The sequence below is a fragment of the Chrysochloris asiatica genome, unplaced genomic scaffold (assembly GCF_000296735.1).
Source record: "Chrysochloris asiatica unplaced genomic scaffold, ChrAsi1.0 scaffold00014, whole genome shotgun sequence".
In the NCBI taxonomy this organism is placed as follows: domain Eukaryota; kingdom Metazoa; phylum Chordata; class Mammalia; order Afrosoricida; family Chrysochloridae; genus Chrysochloris; species Chrysochloris asiatica.
This window is the reverse complement of record NW_006408532.1, coordinates 2,271,249-2,287,194: the sequence shown is the minus strand read 5'-3', so window position 1 is coordinate 2,287,194 and position 15,946 is coordinate 2,271,249. Positions and strand designations below refer to the sequence as shown.

The 15,946-nt window shown below is 40.3% G+C and overlaps 1 protein-coding gene and 1 pseudogene across 4 annotated transcripts in view; one reads left to right on the top strand and one right to left on the bottom strand.

Moving 5' to 3' along the window:
* NR6A1 (nuclear receptor subfamily 6, group A, member 1) overlaps nucleotides 1-15,946 on the top strand; it is a 316,947-nt gene that overhangs the window by 272,002 nt on the left and 28,999 nt on the right. For 2 of the 4 annotated variants that reach the window (XM_006834756.1, XM_006834757.1), the window contains exon 3: nucleotides 1,183-1,413. In XM_006834756.1, coding sequence (XP_006834819.1) covers nucleotides 1,183-1,413 — 231 coding nt within the window. Of the gene's footprint in view, nucleotides 1-1,170; nucleotides 1,414-15,946 lie in introns of all 4 variants that reach the window. The other 2 variants (XM_006834754.1, XM_006834755.1) reach the window with 1 other exon arrangement.
* On the bottom strand, nucleotides 7,161-7,538 carry LOC102826678 (annotated as a pseudogene).

Sequence of the window (15,946 nt, the reverse complement as noted above, 5' to 3'; positions counted from 1 at the left end):
CTGCTAAAATAATAATTATGATGAAAATAATAGCTAGCATTTGTTAATGCCTACTGTAACCCAAACACTGTGTTCAGTACTTTTTTTTTTATGTTTTATTGTGAATTATGTGATAGTTTACATGGGAGAACATTAGTTTTACATTCATCGTATTGTATATCGTTTCATTGCTCTGGTTACAATTGTGTTCAGTACTTTATCCATTGATTTATAGGTATCATTATAATCCTTATTTTATATATGTGAGAAACTAGAGGTAAAGAAACATAAACTTAATTTTTCCAAGTACACCCAGATGGTAAGTCAGAAGGCTGGGGTTCAAATTAGGATCTCTCAAATTTTTAAGAACAGTGTTCTCAATCATTATACCTTGCCTCCTTATTCAGGAGTGAGGTTCAAATCTCTGTTTTGCCTCTGCTCAAAACCTTCCTTGGAGAATACTGTTAATCCTGCTGGCTGGCTTGACATTAATAGTCACTAAAGCGCTTCCCCCCACCCCCATATGTTTTGGTCCTGAGTAAGTGGAATTTTAGAGAAGAAGAATTGGACAAATATACACACCATACTGAACTCCCTTCATAACTCACTTGTGTGTATTGCTAATCAGGTCCTTGACTATAGGGGTCATGCCTGGATTATTTCTGAATATCTAGAACCTAGCACAGGGTCTGGACACAGAGTAGATGTTCTGCTAGAATGGAAGCATCACCAGGGACTTTTTTTTTTTCACTGTTAACATTTACTAGTGTATACCATGTGCTGGTTCTTACATACATTGTCAGCAACCCTTACCAATTTCCTAATAAGGTAGAATTGATATACTATGAATGAGGAAGGTAAGGAAGAGGGAGGAGTCAAAGATATCACCCAGGTTTCTAACTTGGATACTGGTTCAAGAATGATGAAACTCAGTGGGGAGGAACATGAGTTCTAGTTTTAGTCAGGTTATGTTTGTGGTACCTGTGGGTTATCCTGATGGCATGGCCAGCTGGTGGGCAGATAGATACAAGAGTCTGTTACTGGGATGAAGGCTCCAAAGATGCTTCCAGTTTGCCAATGAACCTGGAAATAGTAGTGCTGTTCTTGATTTATCAAGAGCAGAATTGTTTGTTTTAGAACCACAGGCTTTAAAATGTCATTTCTACTTTGTTCTAACTTGAGCATGTTCAGTTTCTGTTCCAGATGATCGGGCTGAACAACGAACCTGTCTCATTTGTGGAGATCGTGCCACAGGCTTGCACTATGGGATCATCTCCTGTGAGGGCTGCAAAGGATTTTTCAAGCGGAGCATTTGCAACAAGCGGGTGTATCGATGCAGTCGTGACAAGAACTGTGTCATGTCTCGGAAGCAGAGGAACAGGTGCCAGTACTGCCGCCTTCTCAAATGCCTCCAGATGGGGATGAATCGGAAGGGTGAGTGATGCTCAAGATCCTCATTGTCTACCTTTCACCCATTATTGTATATTTATTGTCAGTTAAGCCATGGATTTATTCATGTCCCAAGCCTACAGTATGTGCCAGGTCTTGTATAGGATACTGCTCACCTAAAATTGAATCTGGCACACACCTTACCTACAGGGATTCCCAGACTAGATGAAGAGAAAGACTGGTGAGATGTTAAATCGGTGAGAATGAATACACAGACCCCATGTTAAAAATGACAGTTAACATTAAGGTCCTGGTGGATTAATATGTTCCACTAGTTCCTTCAAGGACTAATGACAAGAAGTATGAATTTTTAATGGCTTGGAAGGAGGCTGGCAGGTGGTCCCCAGAATGTGTGATCATTTTGTTTGCTAGAACCATGGATTATTGTTGTTGTTAAGTGGTTCCAACCCATAGCAACCCTTTATAGAGTTTCTGAGGAGCAGCTGGCGATCTTGAATCACCAGCCTTGCAGTTCAAACTGACGTTGAAGTCCAGCGCACTATACCGGTAGTCCCAAAAGTCTGCATACTGGTTACTGAGATATTTGGGGCTTTCCAGGATGTTTTCTGAAAGCCGTTAACCCGAGATAACATGAATTAACCAATATTTTAAGCTTAAGAAGGAGGACAGCTTTGAAAAATGGATTGGAGTCAGAGAAGCAGAAACCTTTTAGGTCCCAGAAGGAAGGTGTAGAGACTCTGAAGGAGGAATGGGAAAAGAATGACTCACGTAGGGTGATGTTGTGAAGCAGTTCCATAGGTAGGAGTTGGTGACTGGATATGGAGTAACACCAGAAGGCAAAGCTAAGGATTTGGCTAATAGTAATGAATGTGGTGCTGTGGCTTAATGCACCAGACTGCAAAGCCATTTGAACTACAAGATCGGTGATTCCAGCTCACCAGTTGTTCCTTGAAAACACTGTACAGGGCCGCATGGTTCAGAATTGACTCAACAACACTTAGCAACAACAATGGCCCTAATAGGAAACAATCTTGGGTTAAAAAGTAAGATGGGGGCAGATTGTTGGCATTTATGATTTTAACATACCCTAGGGGAGTACAAAGAGAAATCCAAGGAAGTTGGATATATGGGATGAGAATTTAGGTGAAGTTGTGCCTGCAAGTAGAGGTTTGTTAAGGTATTGGCATAGAGGCAGTGGGTAGAAATCACCTATCAAGAGAGCCTACATATAGAACCTTAGGGGTATTTCCATGGGAGATGGGGAATAGAACAGTGTAGTTCAGTAGAAAGAATATAGGCTTTCTCTGGAAGCAGACTGACTAGCTCCATGACCTTTGGCAGTTTCCTTTATGTCTCTGACATTCAAGTGCCTTACCTTTTTTCTTTAAATGTTTAATTGTGAATTATATGATAGTTTACATGGAAGAACATTAGCTTTACATTCATCCTATCATATAGCATTTCATTGCCATGGTTACAGTCCCCTCCTGCAAGCCTGCCCCCAGGTCATCAGCACACAGCCCGCTCTCTCTCTGGGTCTAAAGTCCCCAGCTGCTCCATCTATCCATGTCATTGGTCTCTGGCTCCATCTCTGGCATCACTGCTTCTCTGGGTGGGGTCCCGCACTCCGCTCTTCTCCCTTGACAGCCCCAGGGACGTCCACTGCTAGACTGCATGCAAAGTCAATCACTCCCCTCCTTTTGCTACCTTTACATTTGCAACACTCACAGTCAGTCCTGATAACAATTGTTCACTATTGTATCACAAGACACCTGTCCGCATCTCCTTTCATCAACCCCGCCCAGACAGATTGGATACTAAGTGGAGATTCTACGTCCTCCGCGCCCTCTGGATATGTGCTCTTGAAAGCTTGTAAGCTAGTCACTTCTTGCCATTGTAGCCCCCCCATTTTGGGTAGCCACTGTCCAAGTTGCCCATCCCTGTTTACTCTGTGTATGGAGAGGGTGGGAATGATCCTCTCTGTAAAGATTTGTTCCCTCTTTTGAGCTACTGCATCCATAGGTGTAGGTCAAGTTCATCAAAATGTATCAGATTACTCTTTTTTTCCTCTTCTTCTTCTAGTTGAACTCTGATCATCCAGTCATTGAAGCCAGGCCAAGTGGGTATTATCTGCAAGTGTGGGTGTTCTTATGCATATGCCCTCTCTTATTATCAACTGGACGCTTCACTCTCCACTCTAGTCCTCTGTGGCTATGTCACTGACTCTGGGCCCAAGAGTCCCCAGGTCTTGCCACACAGCTTCCGACCAGGTCTCCACCAGGGTTCACAGGAGTCTATTGAAAAAAAAAAAAAAAGCTTCTGTTGAACATTTTAGGGCTTAGCTCGCAGCTTCATTGCTGTTTTTCCCTCACTTCCCCTCTGATTGGTGACGAATGTGGTCGCCAATCAGAGCGTGTATTCCCATTGAGTGTTAGTCTTGGAAGGGTGTTATCCCTGAGGGAACCCAACCACTTGCCTTGATATCTCCAGAGCAAGCAACTTGCTTCTTGTAGTAATCAGTCAGACTGCGTATATAGTTTTGTATTTTTCCTGTCGGTCTTTCTTTCAATAAGTATCTTCTGTTCTTCTAGCTACTCCAGGCTGGTCTGTTTGTCCTTTCAAGTGGAAGTTTCCCACCTCAGAAGATTCTGGATGCAGTTCAGGAATATTTCTGGCTATTCTTTTCTCTCCCCCTCAAGTGTCTATTTTATAATCGTATAGCAGGGAAAACAAGGTTCAAAAGACAGCCCAGCATCTTAACCTTATTTCCACCCTTTTCCCCATTCCAACCATGTCAATCCCAGTATTCCAGAGCCCTGTTGTTCCAAGGTCGTGTTATTTACCTCTGTCCCATAGCCCATGCAAACCTAATTGTTTTCCTGTCCGCTTTGCTCTTCCGTTCCCCTCCTCCTCCTTGTGCATTTCCCCCTTCCTAGCACCCAAACTATCCTGTGTCTATTTCTTGCCCTGTGTCCACCTTCCCTTCCCCCCCACCCCACTCCCCACATCCCGGTAATCAGCAAAGAATCCCCCACCCCCTTTAGTATGGGTTCTTTTTCTTAGTCTTTTACAGTAGTGGTCCTATGCAGTATTTCTCCTTTTGTGACTGACTAATTTCACTCAACATAATGTCCTCAAGGTTCATCCATGTTATGTGGTGGCTTGCAGCTTCCTTGTTATTCTTCAAGGTAGCATAATATTCCATTGTGTGTATGTACCACAGTTTGTTTATCCATTCTTTAGTTGGTGGGCACTTTGGCTGTCTCCATCTTTTTGCTATTGTATATAGTGCTGCTATGAACATTAGTGTGCATATATCTACTCGTGTTATGGCTCGTGTTTCTTGTGGGTAAATACCAAGTAGAGAAATTGCTGGATCATAAGGTATTTCTATTTCCAACCTCCTGAAGAAGCACCATATTGCTTTCCAGAGAGGTTGGACCATTTTGTAATCCCACCTGCAAGCAGGAATGTCCCAGTCTCTCCACATCCTCGCCAGCATTTATAGTCCTTTTACTTTTTTTTTGATCTTTGCTGTTGTTACTGGTGTGAGATGATATCTCATTATTGTTCTGATTTGCATCTCTCTAATGGCTAGTGATCGTGAACATTTCTTCATATGTTTGTTGGCTGCCTGGATCTCCCCCTTGGTGAAGTGTCTGTTCATATCCTCTGCCCATTTTTAAATTGGATTGTTTGTCTTTTTTTGTAGAGGTGTTGTAGTTTCTTATATATTTTAGAAATAAGTTCCTTGTCTGATGTGTCATTACAAAAGATTTTTCCCCATTCTGTGGGTTCCCTTTTTACTCTTCTGGTGAAATCTTTTGATGCACATAAGTTTTTAATTTTTGGTATGTCCCAATATATTTTGTGTACTTATATTTGTCTAGTTTTCAAAATGTTTCATAGTCTGTGTATTCCCTGAATTAGTGCCCTCACGTTTGTCCCTATTTTTTCATTGATGGCCTTCATAATTCTGAGATTCACATTTAGGTCTTAATCCATGCTGAGTTGGTTTTTGTATAAGGCATGAGGTGAAGGTCTTGTTTCAATCTTTTGCGCATTGCTTTCCAGGTTCTGCCGGCACCATCTGTTGAAGAGACTGTAACCTCCCCATGCAATATATATATAGCTACTTTGTCAAAAATCAGTTGTCTGTACGTGGATGGGTGAATTTCTGGATTCTTGATTCTGTTCCATTGATCAATGTATCTTTCATTGCACCAGTACCAAACTGTTGTGACCACTGTAGCCGTGTAGTAAATTTTGAAGTTGGGGAGTGAGAGGTTTCCAATGTTATTATTCTTCTTAAGCAGTGCTTTGCTTATCCTGGGTCTCTTTCCTTTCCATATAAAGTTTGTAATTGTTTTTTCCATCTCTTTGAAGAATATTGTTGGAATCTGGTTTGGAATTGCATTATATGTGTAAATTGCTTTGGGAAGTATTGACATTTTCACAATGTTAAGTCTTCCTATCCAGGAGCATGGTACAGTCTTCCATTTTTGTAGGTTTCTTTTGGTTTCTTGTAGTAGTGTTTTATAGTTTTCTTTGTATAGGTCCTTTGTTTCTCTGGTTACATTTATTCCTAGATATTTTATCCTTTGTGTGGCTATTGTAAATGAATGGTATTGCTTTCTTAATGTCCTTTTCAGTGCTATCGTTTTTGTTATAGAGGAATCCAGCTGATTTCTGTTTGTTGATCTTATACCCTGCCACTTTGCTGAATCTTCCAATGAGGTCTAGTAGCCTTTTTACTGAGTCTTGGGGTTTTCTACATACAGGATCATGTTGTCTGCAAATAAAGAGTTTTATTTCCTCTTTGCCAATTTGGATGCCTTTAAGTTCCCTTTCTTGCCTTATAGCTCTGGCTAAGAATTCCAGCACAGTATTGAATAGGAGTGGTGACAAAGGATATCCTTGTCTGCTTCCTATTCACAGAGGGAAGGCTTTCAGTTTCTCCCCATTGAGAGTAATGTAGGCTGTTGGTTTTGTATATATGCTCTTTATTATGTTGAGCAATTTCCCAATTCCTACTTTGTTGAGTGTTTCTATCAGGAATGGATGTTGGATTTTGTCAAATGCCTTTTCTGCATCCGTCGATATGATCCTGTAGTTCTTGTCCTTTTCCTTATTTTTTATGGTGGATTACATTGATCGTTTTTCTAATTTTGTACCATCCTTGTATCCCTGATACCTTGTTGACATGCTGCTGGATTCTGTTGAGAATTTTTGCATCTGTGTTCATGAAGGATATTGGTATATAATTTTCTTTCTTAGTGACGTCCTTCCCTGGTTTTGGTATGAAGTTTATGGTTGATTTAAAAAATGTAGTAGGAAGTTTTCTGTCCTCTATATTCTAGAGTAATTTGAGTAGAATTGGTGACAGCTCTTCCCTGAATGTTTGGTAAAACTCACCAGTGAAGCCATCTGGGCCTGGACTTCTTTTGGTAGGGAGTTTTTGATGACCTGATCAATTTCTTCTTTTTCTTTTCAATCAGTCCTGTGTCTTTATTAAAGAAAGTTCAAACTAGAACAGACCTGGCAGCCAAGAGAAGGGTATTGGCTGGAAAGAAGTGGTGGGCTCAGGCCTTGTGGATTCAAGAGCAGACTGCTGGCCTGGGAGAGGCCCAGGGGCCTAGGTCCTGGCAGCAGCTATGGAGGTGTCCAAAGTTAAGCTTTCAGGCACTGTGACTATCAACTGGTTCTGTAGGGAGTGCAGGTTGGGTTGGGATGGCCTGGGATCTCCTTGAGGATCCTCTTGCCCTGTCTACCTAGATCATCCACTGGTCCTGATCATATTCGTTGCCTTCCATGTCCACCTCATTGACCTCTCAATCATCAGGTGATTCATTGTAGTCATTCATTTCATCCATGTCCTACGTATTCTCATCATCCTCTGAGTCCTCCTCACTATCTTCATCATCTTCCTCATCATCATCATAGAGCTGGTGGGGTAGAGGACAGCCTCTGAGGCTGGCTTACCAATAGGTACCAGGTTTTTATCTTTTACTGCGATGCTCTGGAGACATGCCTGAATGTTGCTGTTCTTGCTGTTACAGTACTGTCTCCTCCACACAGGGTCCATCCAAATTAAATCAAAGCGTCTCCATCACACGAGGGAAGAGTGAGGGAAACAAAGTAGACATGGCTCCTAGACAGTTCTATAGGAAGCACTTCTATCTGCCTGAGCGGAGGAACCCACCTAAATCGTGGGACACGATATCAGTGATCAGTACTGCCACTCTTGTTCATTTTTTATTGTAATTAGCTTGGTATATTTTTTTCCATCTTTTTGACTTTTAATCTGTTTTTGTCTCTGGGTGTGAGATGTGTCTCTTGCAGACAGCATATTGAAGGATCTTGTTTTCTTATCCATTCTACGACCCTCCGTCCCTTAACTGGGGCATTTAATCCGTTTACATTCAGTGTAATTATTGATTGTTGTTGTTGTTATGTGCCATGGAGTCAATTTCAACTCATAACGACCCTGTACAGGGTTTCCGAGGCTTTATCTTTATGAGAGCATAAAGACTCATCTTTCTCCTGTGGAGCAGCTGGTAGTTTTGAACTGCTGACCGTGAGATTAACAGCCCGATTCATAACCACTGCACTCTAGATATGGATTAATTGCCGCCATTATGTTGCTTTTTTGGTGGTTTTGCTGCTTTCTTTGTTCTATGTGTGTTCCTTTGCTGAGTTCATGCTTTTTGTGTTCTTTCTTATAAGTTTCCTCATAGTTTTAATTTTTCCATGTTCTTGGATTTTCATTTTCTTGGTATGTTGTGAAGTGTTAATTTTCTTTGACGTTACTTTTAGTCCATTAACTTTTCTCTTCATTTAGTACAGTCTGTCCTGTAATCTACCTGACATTCTCACCATCTGGATCTCTGTACCTACGTGTGTTTACTTTCTTTTACATTGTAATTGACTTGATCATAGACTAACCTCCCAGATTCTCTGAGTTTGTTCTTATAATTTTGTTCTGTTCTTGACTCATCCTTCTGTCAATTTAGTTCTGGGAGGTGCTGCCATGTATGTCAATCTCTGGTTGTTGTCTGTTCTTGTTGTTTCTCAGTCCACAGAACTCCCTTTAGGATGTTTTGTAGCGCAGTGTTGGCTTTGGCAAAATTCCTTAGCTTCTGTTTATCCTGGAATGTTCTGATTACACCGTCATATTTGTTTGATAGCTTTGCTGAATAAAGGATTCTTGGTTGGCAGTTTTATTCTTTCAGGAATTTATATACATATATCCCCATTGCCTTCTTGCTTGCATGGTTTCTGCTGAGAGATCCGAGCTTAATCTGACTTGCTTGCCTTTGTATGTAACACTTCTGTTTTCCCTAGCTGCTTTCAGGAGTGTCTCCATACCTTTGAGTTTGGAGAGCTCGATAATGATATGTCTCGGTGATTTTCTTTTGGGGTCTATCCTTCCTGGGGTTCGTTGAGTTTCTTGAATGTTTATCTTTTCACTTTTCAGGATGTTAGAGAAATTTTCTTCCAGCAGTTCAACTATTTCTTCTGTGGAGTTGTGCGATTCTTCTTGTTCTGGAATGCCAATAATTTTGAAGTTATTCATCTTCATGTTGTCCATCAGGAATTTTAGACCTTCTTCAAATTTTTTATCCTTTTTTCTGTTTGCTCTTCTGTCTTAGTGGTATTGAGAAATTTGTCTTCCAAGCTCACTGGTTCTGCATTCCATCTCGTCTGTTCTGCTGCTTTGCTCTTTCAGAGTATTTTCTATTTCTGATATTCTATTATTGATCATCTGGACGTCCTTCTGTAGGTTTTGAATTGTTTCCAATGCTGTATCTATCTTATTTGATTGTTCCTGTAGCGCTTTCCTGACTTCTTCCCTATTTTTCTCAACTCCATTGTAAAGTGTTTTGAAATATTTTATAATCATTTTTCTGAATTCCTTCTCAGGCATTTCCAAGGCCCTGCCCTCCTTCCAGAATGTAGTCCAGGTGTACCTATAGGTCATTTGTCTCAGACATTTTATCTTGTTTCTGAACATGTGCTGATAAGGTCATCTGCTTTTGCTTCTTGGATATGATTAGTGTTTTATCTGTGGCCTTAATACTTAATTCAGTGTATGTTTTGGTATTTTTTTATGCTTTCTGATTGCTTCCAGGTAGATGTGATCAGGATGTGGGCGTCCCTTTTCACTCTTCTTATTACTTAACTCAGTAACTTTCACAGGTGTTGTCTGCCTCCCTGCTGTATGGCAGTTGGTATTGGTTCTTGCCTGGATTTTCGTGTTTTATAGAGTGTGATTGTAGCTTAACTATATGGCAGCAGTTGCTGTGTCTTCTTTGGTAGTTTAGGGAGATAAAGAGTGCCCCAAAGGTAAAAGGGGGATCATAAAACAGCAAAACAGCAACAGCAAGAAATCAAAACAAAACCAAAACCCTGTAGTCTATAATCACAGAAAGGGGAGAGAAGAGAGAGAATTAAAAAAAACAAAAAACAAAACTGTAGCCTAATATGAGTATGACTTTAATGTCCTCTTTCAACTTCTTGCCTTCAAGGCTGTCTGATAAATTTCAAGATGCCACTGTTGGTTGTTATGCTATACCTCAGGATTTAATATAATTTTCGGCCTGTTTTGTTTTTAAACTCTCTTTCCGTCCCCATGCTCCTTTTTCTGGCTTTTCTGTATTTAAAAAAAAAAAGAAAACACAGCTCAGTGCTGTTTCTTGGGCTGAGAGTACCTGTGCGCATGCATGGCAGAAGAACCCACCAGTGGTGTGAGTTAGGTGTGTCCACTTGCTCAGGCATCCCCTCTAGTCACCAGAAGGTATGTGTGTAAACAGTGGGGGGGCCAATGAACAGATACCAAAAAAAAGAACATCAGAACAAAGCAAAACTGACTAAGTGTATTGTCCACCTTTGCTCCGAGGTTCTCGTGGCATTTTTCCATGGTGTGTCTGCTCCCCCACTTGGTCTTGCTGTTTGGTCTCGCCCAAGTTGTCGGCTCCAGGCGCCAAGCACGACTAATTCAAAAGTACGCGGTTTCTTACTTTTGCTGCAAGTTTCACTAGTTATAAGCCTTCAAAGCTTTTAAATTTTCCTATCTCTGTGGTTCCGAGTTTTGGAGCTCTGCCCTGAATCTGCTTTGCCTGGTATTCTGTGGTATTGCTAACGGCGAACCTCACTGCACCTCCACCCTAGCCACCATCAAGCCCCCTGCCAACCTTTAAGATGGGTATAATATTACTTAACTTTCAGAATTGTCTAGAATATTAAGTATGATAATGTATATAAAATATCTAGCAAGGTATTAGGGGTTCATAGTAGTAGTGTACTAGGGGGTGAGGGTGGGAGTTAAGATTTATTGAATTATTCAAACTGATTTTGTATCCTTAATGAATTCAAGCATCAAAATGTACTCCAAACTGGTATGATAAGAAGGATCCTTTGAAAACTTGCCCATTATGAAGAAAGGAAGATGTGGAAAGACATTTAGATAAATTCTGTTGTTGTTGTTAAGTGCTGTTGAGTCGGTTCTGACTCATAGCAACTCTGTATAAGGTTTCCAAGGAGCGACTAGTGAACTTGAGCTGTTGACCTTGTGATTCAAACTGACATTGCAGCCCAGAACACATGTAATTTGTGAGCACTTACATAAACCAGAAACTTTCCTGTCATTATCCCATTGAATAGACTTAACGACTCTATTACAATTATTCCCAATTTATAGATGAGGCTTAAGGGAAGATAAAATGACTTGCCAGTAATTAGCTAAGTAGTAGTTAATGCTGACAATTGCTGTTGTTTGTTATAAAGTGCCATAGAGTCCATTATAACTCATAGCAACTGGGTTTGAACTGCCAACCTTATGGTTAGCAGCCCAGTGCTTATCCTACAGTCCCACAGCAGGACTCTATGCTGACAGTTGATCATTATTAAAATCTAATTGATTTTTTTGCTCATTTAGAAATCATACCTAACTATGTAGACACTGTAGTGTTTCATATGACAATGGTTAATTGTATGCTGTAATGTCCTGTGATTTACTGTGTGATAAATCCCATAATAGAACACTTAAAGTGTTACTACTCTGTTCCCTACTTATCTTTCTAACCTCATCTTCTGCCCAGACCCTCCTTAACTGTACTTTCTAACCTCATCTTCTGCCCAGACCCTCCTTAACTGTACTTCAAGCATGCCTTGCACTGTCCTGCCTTTGCTGAGGTTCCTCTACCTGGAAATCCTTACCCATCCCACTGTAAGTTTCCTCTTACAGAAATCCTTCTGAGCTACCAATACCATACAGTATTGTCTTAAAAAGAATCTGCCCACCTTCACCCTGATTTGATTTTGTCTCCACTCTTCCCTATTTCCTTTGTGCCCTTCACTGTATTTTATCAAAGCATGTTTTTAATGTTTTATTGTGAATTATGTGGTAGTTTACATGGGAGAACATTAGTTTTACATTCATCCTATTGTATATCATTTCATTGCCATGGTTACAATCCCCTCCATGTATCATCAACCAACCAAAGGGTATACCCTGAAAGCCTGCCCCCCTGGTCGTCAGCACAAAGCCCATCTACCTCTCTGGGTCTAAAGTCCCCAGCTGCTCCATTCTTCATATGATCATCTCTGCCTCCATTTATGGTGTCACTGCTTTTCTGGGTAGGGTCCCGCACTCTGTTCTTCTCCCTTGATGGTCCCAGGGACCTCCGCTCCTAGACTGCAAAGTCAATCACTCCTGTCCTTTTGCTACAAAATGTCTACCTTTACATTTCCAACCCTTACAATCAGTCCTGATAACAATTATTCACTGTTGTACCACAAGACACCTATCAGCATCTCCTTTCATCAGCCCCACCCAGACAGATTGGATACTACTCAGTGGAGAATTTACCTTCCTCCATGCCCTCTGGATCTAGGCTCCCTCTTGAAAGCTTGTACGTCAGTCACTTCTTCCCTTTGTAGCCCCCCCCCCCCCCTCCAATTTTGGGTAGCCAATGTCCAAGTTGCCCGTCCCTGTCTACTCTGTGTATGGAGGGGGTGGGAATGATCCTCGCTGTAGATTTGTTCCCTCTTTTGAGCCATTGCATCCATAGGTGTAGGTCAAGTTCATCAAATTGTATCAGATTACTCTTTTTTTCCTCTTCTTTCTTCTTCTAGTTGAGCTCTAATCATCTAGTCATTGAAGTCAGGTCAAGTGGGTATTATCTTCAGATGTGGTTGTTCTTATGCATATGCCCTCTCTTCTTATCAGCTGGACACTCACAGCATATTTTTGAGTGGTCTTCTTGATACTATTTCTGATTAATCATTCTGATTATTCATTTGGAAGGAAAGTTTCTGAGGCTTCCAAGCAAACTCACTTTTTTTAGGAAGAAGAAACTTAGCCTCATAACCCCTCTAACCCATATAGTCAGGAGGTGGCATTGCATGGGATATAGGGACAGATAGATTTCCTCTTAAGTTTATTTGCATTACAGAGCTGACAGGCTCAGTTGCTTGGTGAACACAGCCTCTTTCAGAGAGAAACTGTGCCATCTCCTGGTTGGTATTGAGAAAACAAGATTAAAATGGCAGCTGCCAGGAAATTTTGGAGTGATACAATTGTTCTGTATAGAATTGAGGTGGTGGACACATAATTCTATACAGAGCAATTTGTCAGAACACATAGAATTATGCACGACAAAAAAGTGAATTTTACTGTATGTAAATTTTTAAAAAATAACTATGATGCAGAAAGATAGAATGCAGACTGACAAATCTAATTAGCATTACAAATGAATCACATTACCACACTGAAGCAAGTAGCGAAGAAAAGAATTGACCTAAGTTACTTTGTAGACATCTTTAGAATCTAAAGATCTAAATTTAAATCCAAGTTCTGTTGTTTCTTCATTTCTATCTGAGTGAATTTGAGCAACTCTGTTTACTACTATGAGCTTCAGTTTCCTCCTCTCTCAAATGCATTTAAAATGTACATCTAAGGTTGTAAGCATCAAATGATGTGACATATATGCAGGATATTATAAGATTTTTAAATATCCAATTTTTTTGTTTAACAGGCCCTGTTTATTACAGATAGTATTGTTTCCCATACTTCAGGCAGTTTCGTGCCATCTTGACATATTTTGCCATCTCTGACTAAACCAGTTTTTGTTAGGTGCCTTTGAGTTGGTTCCAACTCATAGTGAACACATGCACAACGGAACGAAATACTGCCCGGTCCTGTGCCATCCTCATAGTTATTACACCTGAGTCCATTGCTGCTGTCAGTCCATCTCCTTGGGTGTCTTCCTCTTTTTTGCTGACCTTCCACTTTACCTAGCATGATGCCACTTTCTAGGGATTGGTCTCTTCTGATAACATGTCCAAAGTATGAGGGAGGAAGTTTCCCCAACCTGACTTCTAGGAAGCATTCTGGCTGTCCTTTTTCCAACACAGATTTATTTGTTCCTCTGCAGTCCATAGTACTCAATGTTCTTGTCCAATGCCGTAACCAAATGCATCAATTTTTTAGCATTGTTACTTACTCATCATCCAACCTTCACATGCATATAAGGCTATTTAATACAATGGTTTGGGTCAGGTGCACATTAGCCCTCAAACTGATATCTCTGCACTTGAATACATTGACAAAGTCTTGCTCTTGTGGAGAAGATTTGTCTAATGCAATATGCCCTTCAATTTCTTGATTGCTGCTTCCATGAGTATTGATAGTGAATCCAAGCAAAATGAAATCTTTGACAACTTCAGTCTTTTCTGCATTTTTCATATTGGTCCAGTTATGAGGCTTTTTGTTTTCTTTACATTGAGGTGTAACTCAAGCTGAAGGCTGTGGTCTTTGATCTTCTTCACTAAGTATTTGAAGTCCTTTTCACTTTAGTAAGCAAGATTGTATTACCTGCATATCACAGGTTGTTAATAAATCTTCTAATCCTGATGTCACAGTTTTCTTCATGTAATTTAGCTTCTTGGCTCAGCATACAAATTGAGTCAGTATGGTAAAAGAGTACAATCCTGGCACACACCTTTCCTGATTTTAAGCCATTCAGTGTCTCCTCATTCTGTTTGAACAAACAACAGATTTCTCATGTGCACAGTTCAGTGTTTTGGAATATCCATTCTTTGCAGTGTTATCCATAACTTGTTATGGTCCACACTGTTGAAAGCCTTTGCATAGTCAGTAAAGCACAGGTAAACATCTTTGTGGTATTCTTTTTCAGCCAAGATCCATCTGATGTCAGCAATGATACCCCTTATTTCATATCCTCATTTAAATCTGGCTTGAACCTCTGGCAGTTCCCTGTCAATGTGCTATTGCGGTTGTTTTGGGATTTCCGCATTCTATTGGATCACCTCTCTTTAGAATGGGCACAAATGTGAATCTCTTCCAGTCAATTGGTCAGGTAGTTATTTTCCAAATTTCTTGACATGGAGGAGTGAGGGTCTCCGGTGATGCATCAGTTTGTTGAAAAATTTCAACTTTTATTCCATCAATTCCCGGAACCTTGTTCATTGTTAATGTACCTTAGACTTCTTCCATAGTACATTTGGCTCTTAATCATATGCTGCCTTGAAATAGTTGAACATTGACCATTTCCTTTTGATATAGTGACTCTGTATATTTTATCTTCTTTCGGTGCTTTCTGAATCATTCAATATTTGCCCATAGAATCCTTCAGTATTACAAGTCGAGACTAGAATATTTTCTTTAGTTCTTTCAGCTTGAGAAATATTGAGCATGTTTTTGCCCTTTTGATTTATGCTTTCTCTTCTTGAGCTGCCCTGTGAGATTTTCTGTTCAGCTCTTTCACCTATTCATTTCTTCCATTTGTTTTAGCATCTCTATGCTGGAAAGCAAGTTTCAGAGTCTCTTCTGACATCCATTTTGGTCATTTCTTTCTTTCTTATCTGTTTAATGACCTTTTGCTTTCTTCCTGTATAATGTGCTTTTTTTTTTTTAAGGTTTTTATTGTGGATTGAGAAAAAGTTTACAGGGCAGATCATCAGTTTTACATTCAACAAATCATACACCTTTTTTCATTACAATGATTATAATCCCCTCTTTATACCATCAGTTAACAGTGTTTCTCTCTATTCACTTTAACTTTTAATAAAACAACAACAACAACACTCAGGCATATATAATAGCTACACCACCAAAGGGCACATTCTGTAAGTCTGCCCCCTGGTCACCAGCTCTTAGTCTCTCCCTTCCCATGAATCTAGAGTCCTCAGTTGCTCCCTTTTTCCATGTCTTCGTCTCTGGTGTTGCTGTTTCTCTGGATAAGGTCTTGTGTTCCACTTGTTCTCTTCTCCCTTGATGGTCCTAGGGTCCTTTGTTTCTGGACTGTAAGATTAACCACTCCCCTGTTTTTGTTACAAAACTTCTACCTTTATAATTGTGACAGTTGCAATTAGTCATGATAACAATTGTTGTTGTTATTAAGTGCTGTTGAGTTGGTTCCGACCCATAGCGACCCTGAACAGGGTTTCCGAGGCTATAAATCTTTACGGGAGGAGAGCGCCTCATCTTTCTAATCATTAAGTCATCGAGGCTAGGTCAAGTGGGTACTATATG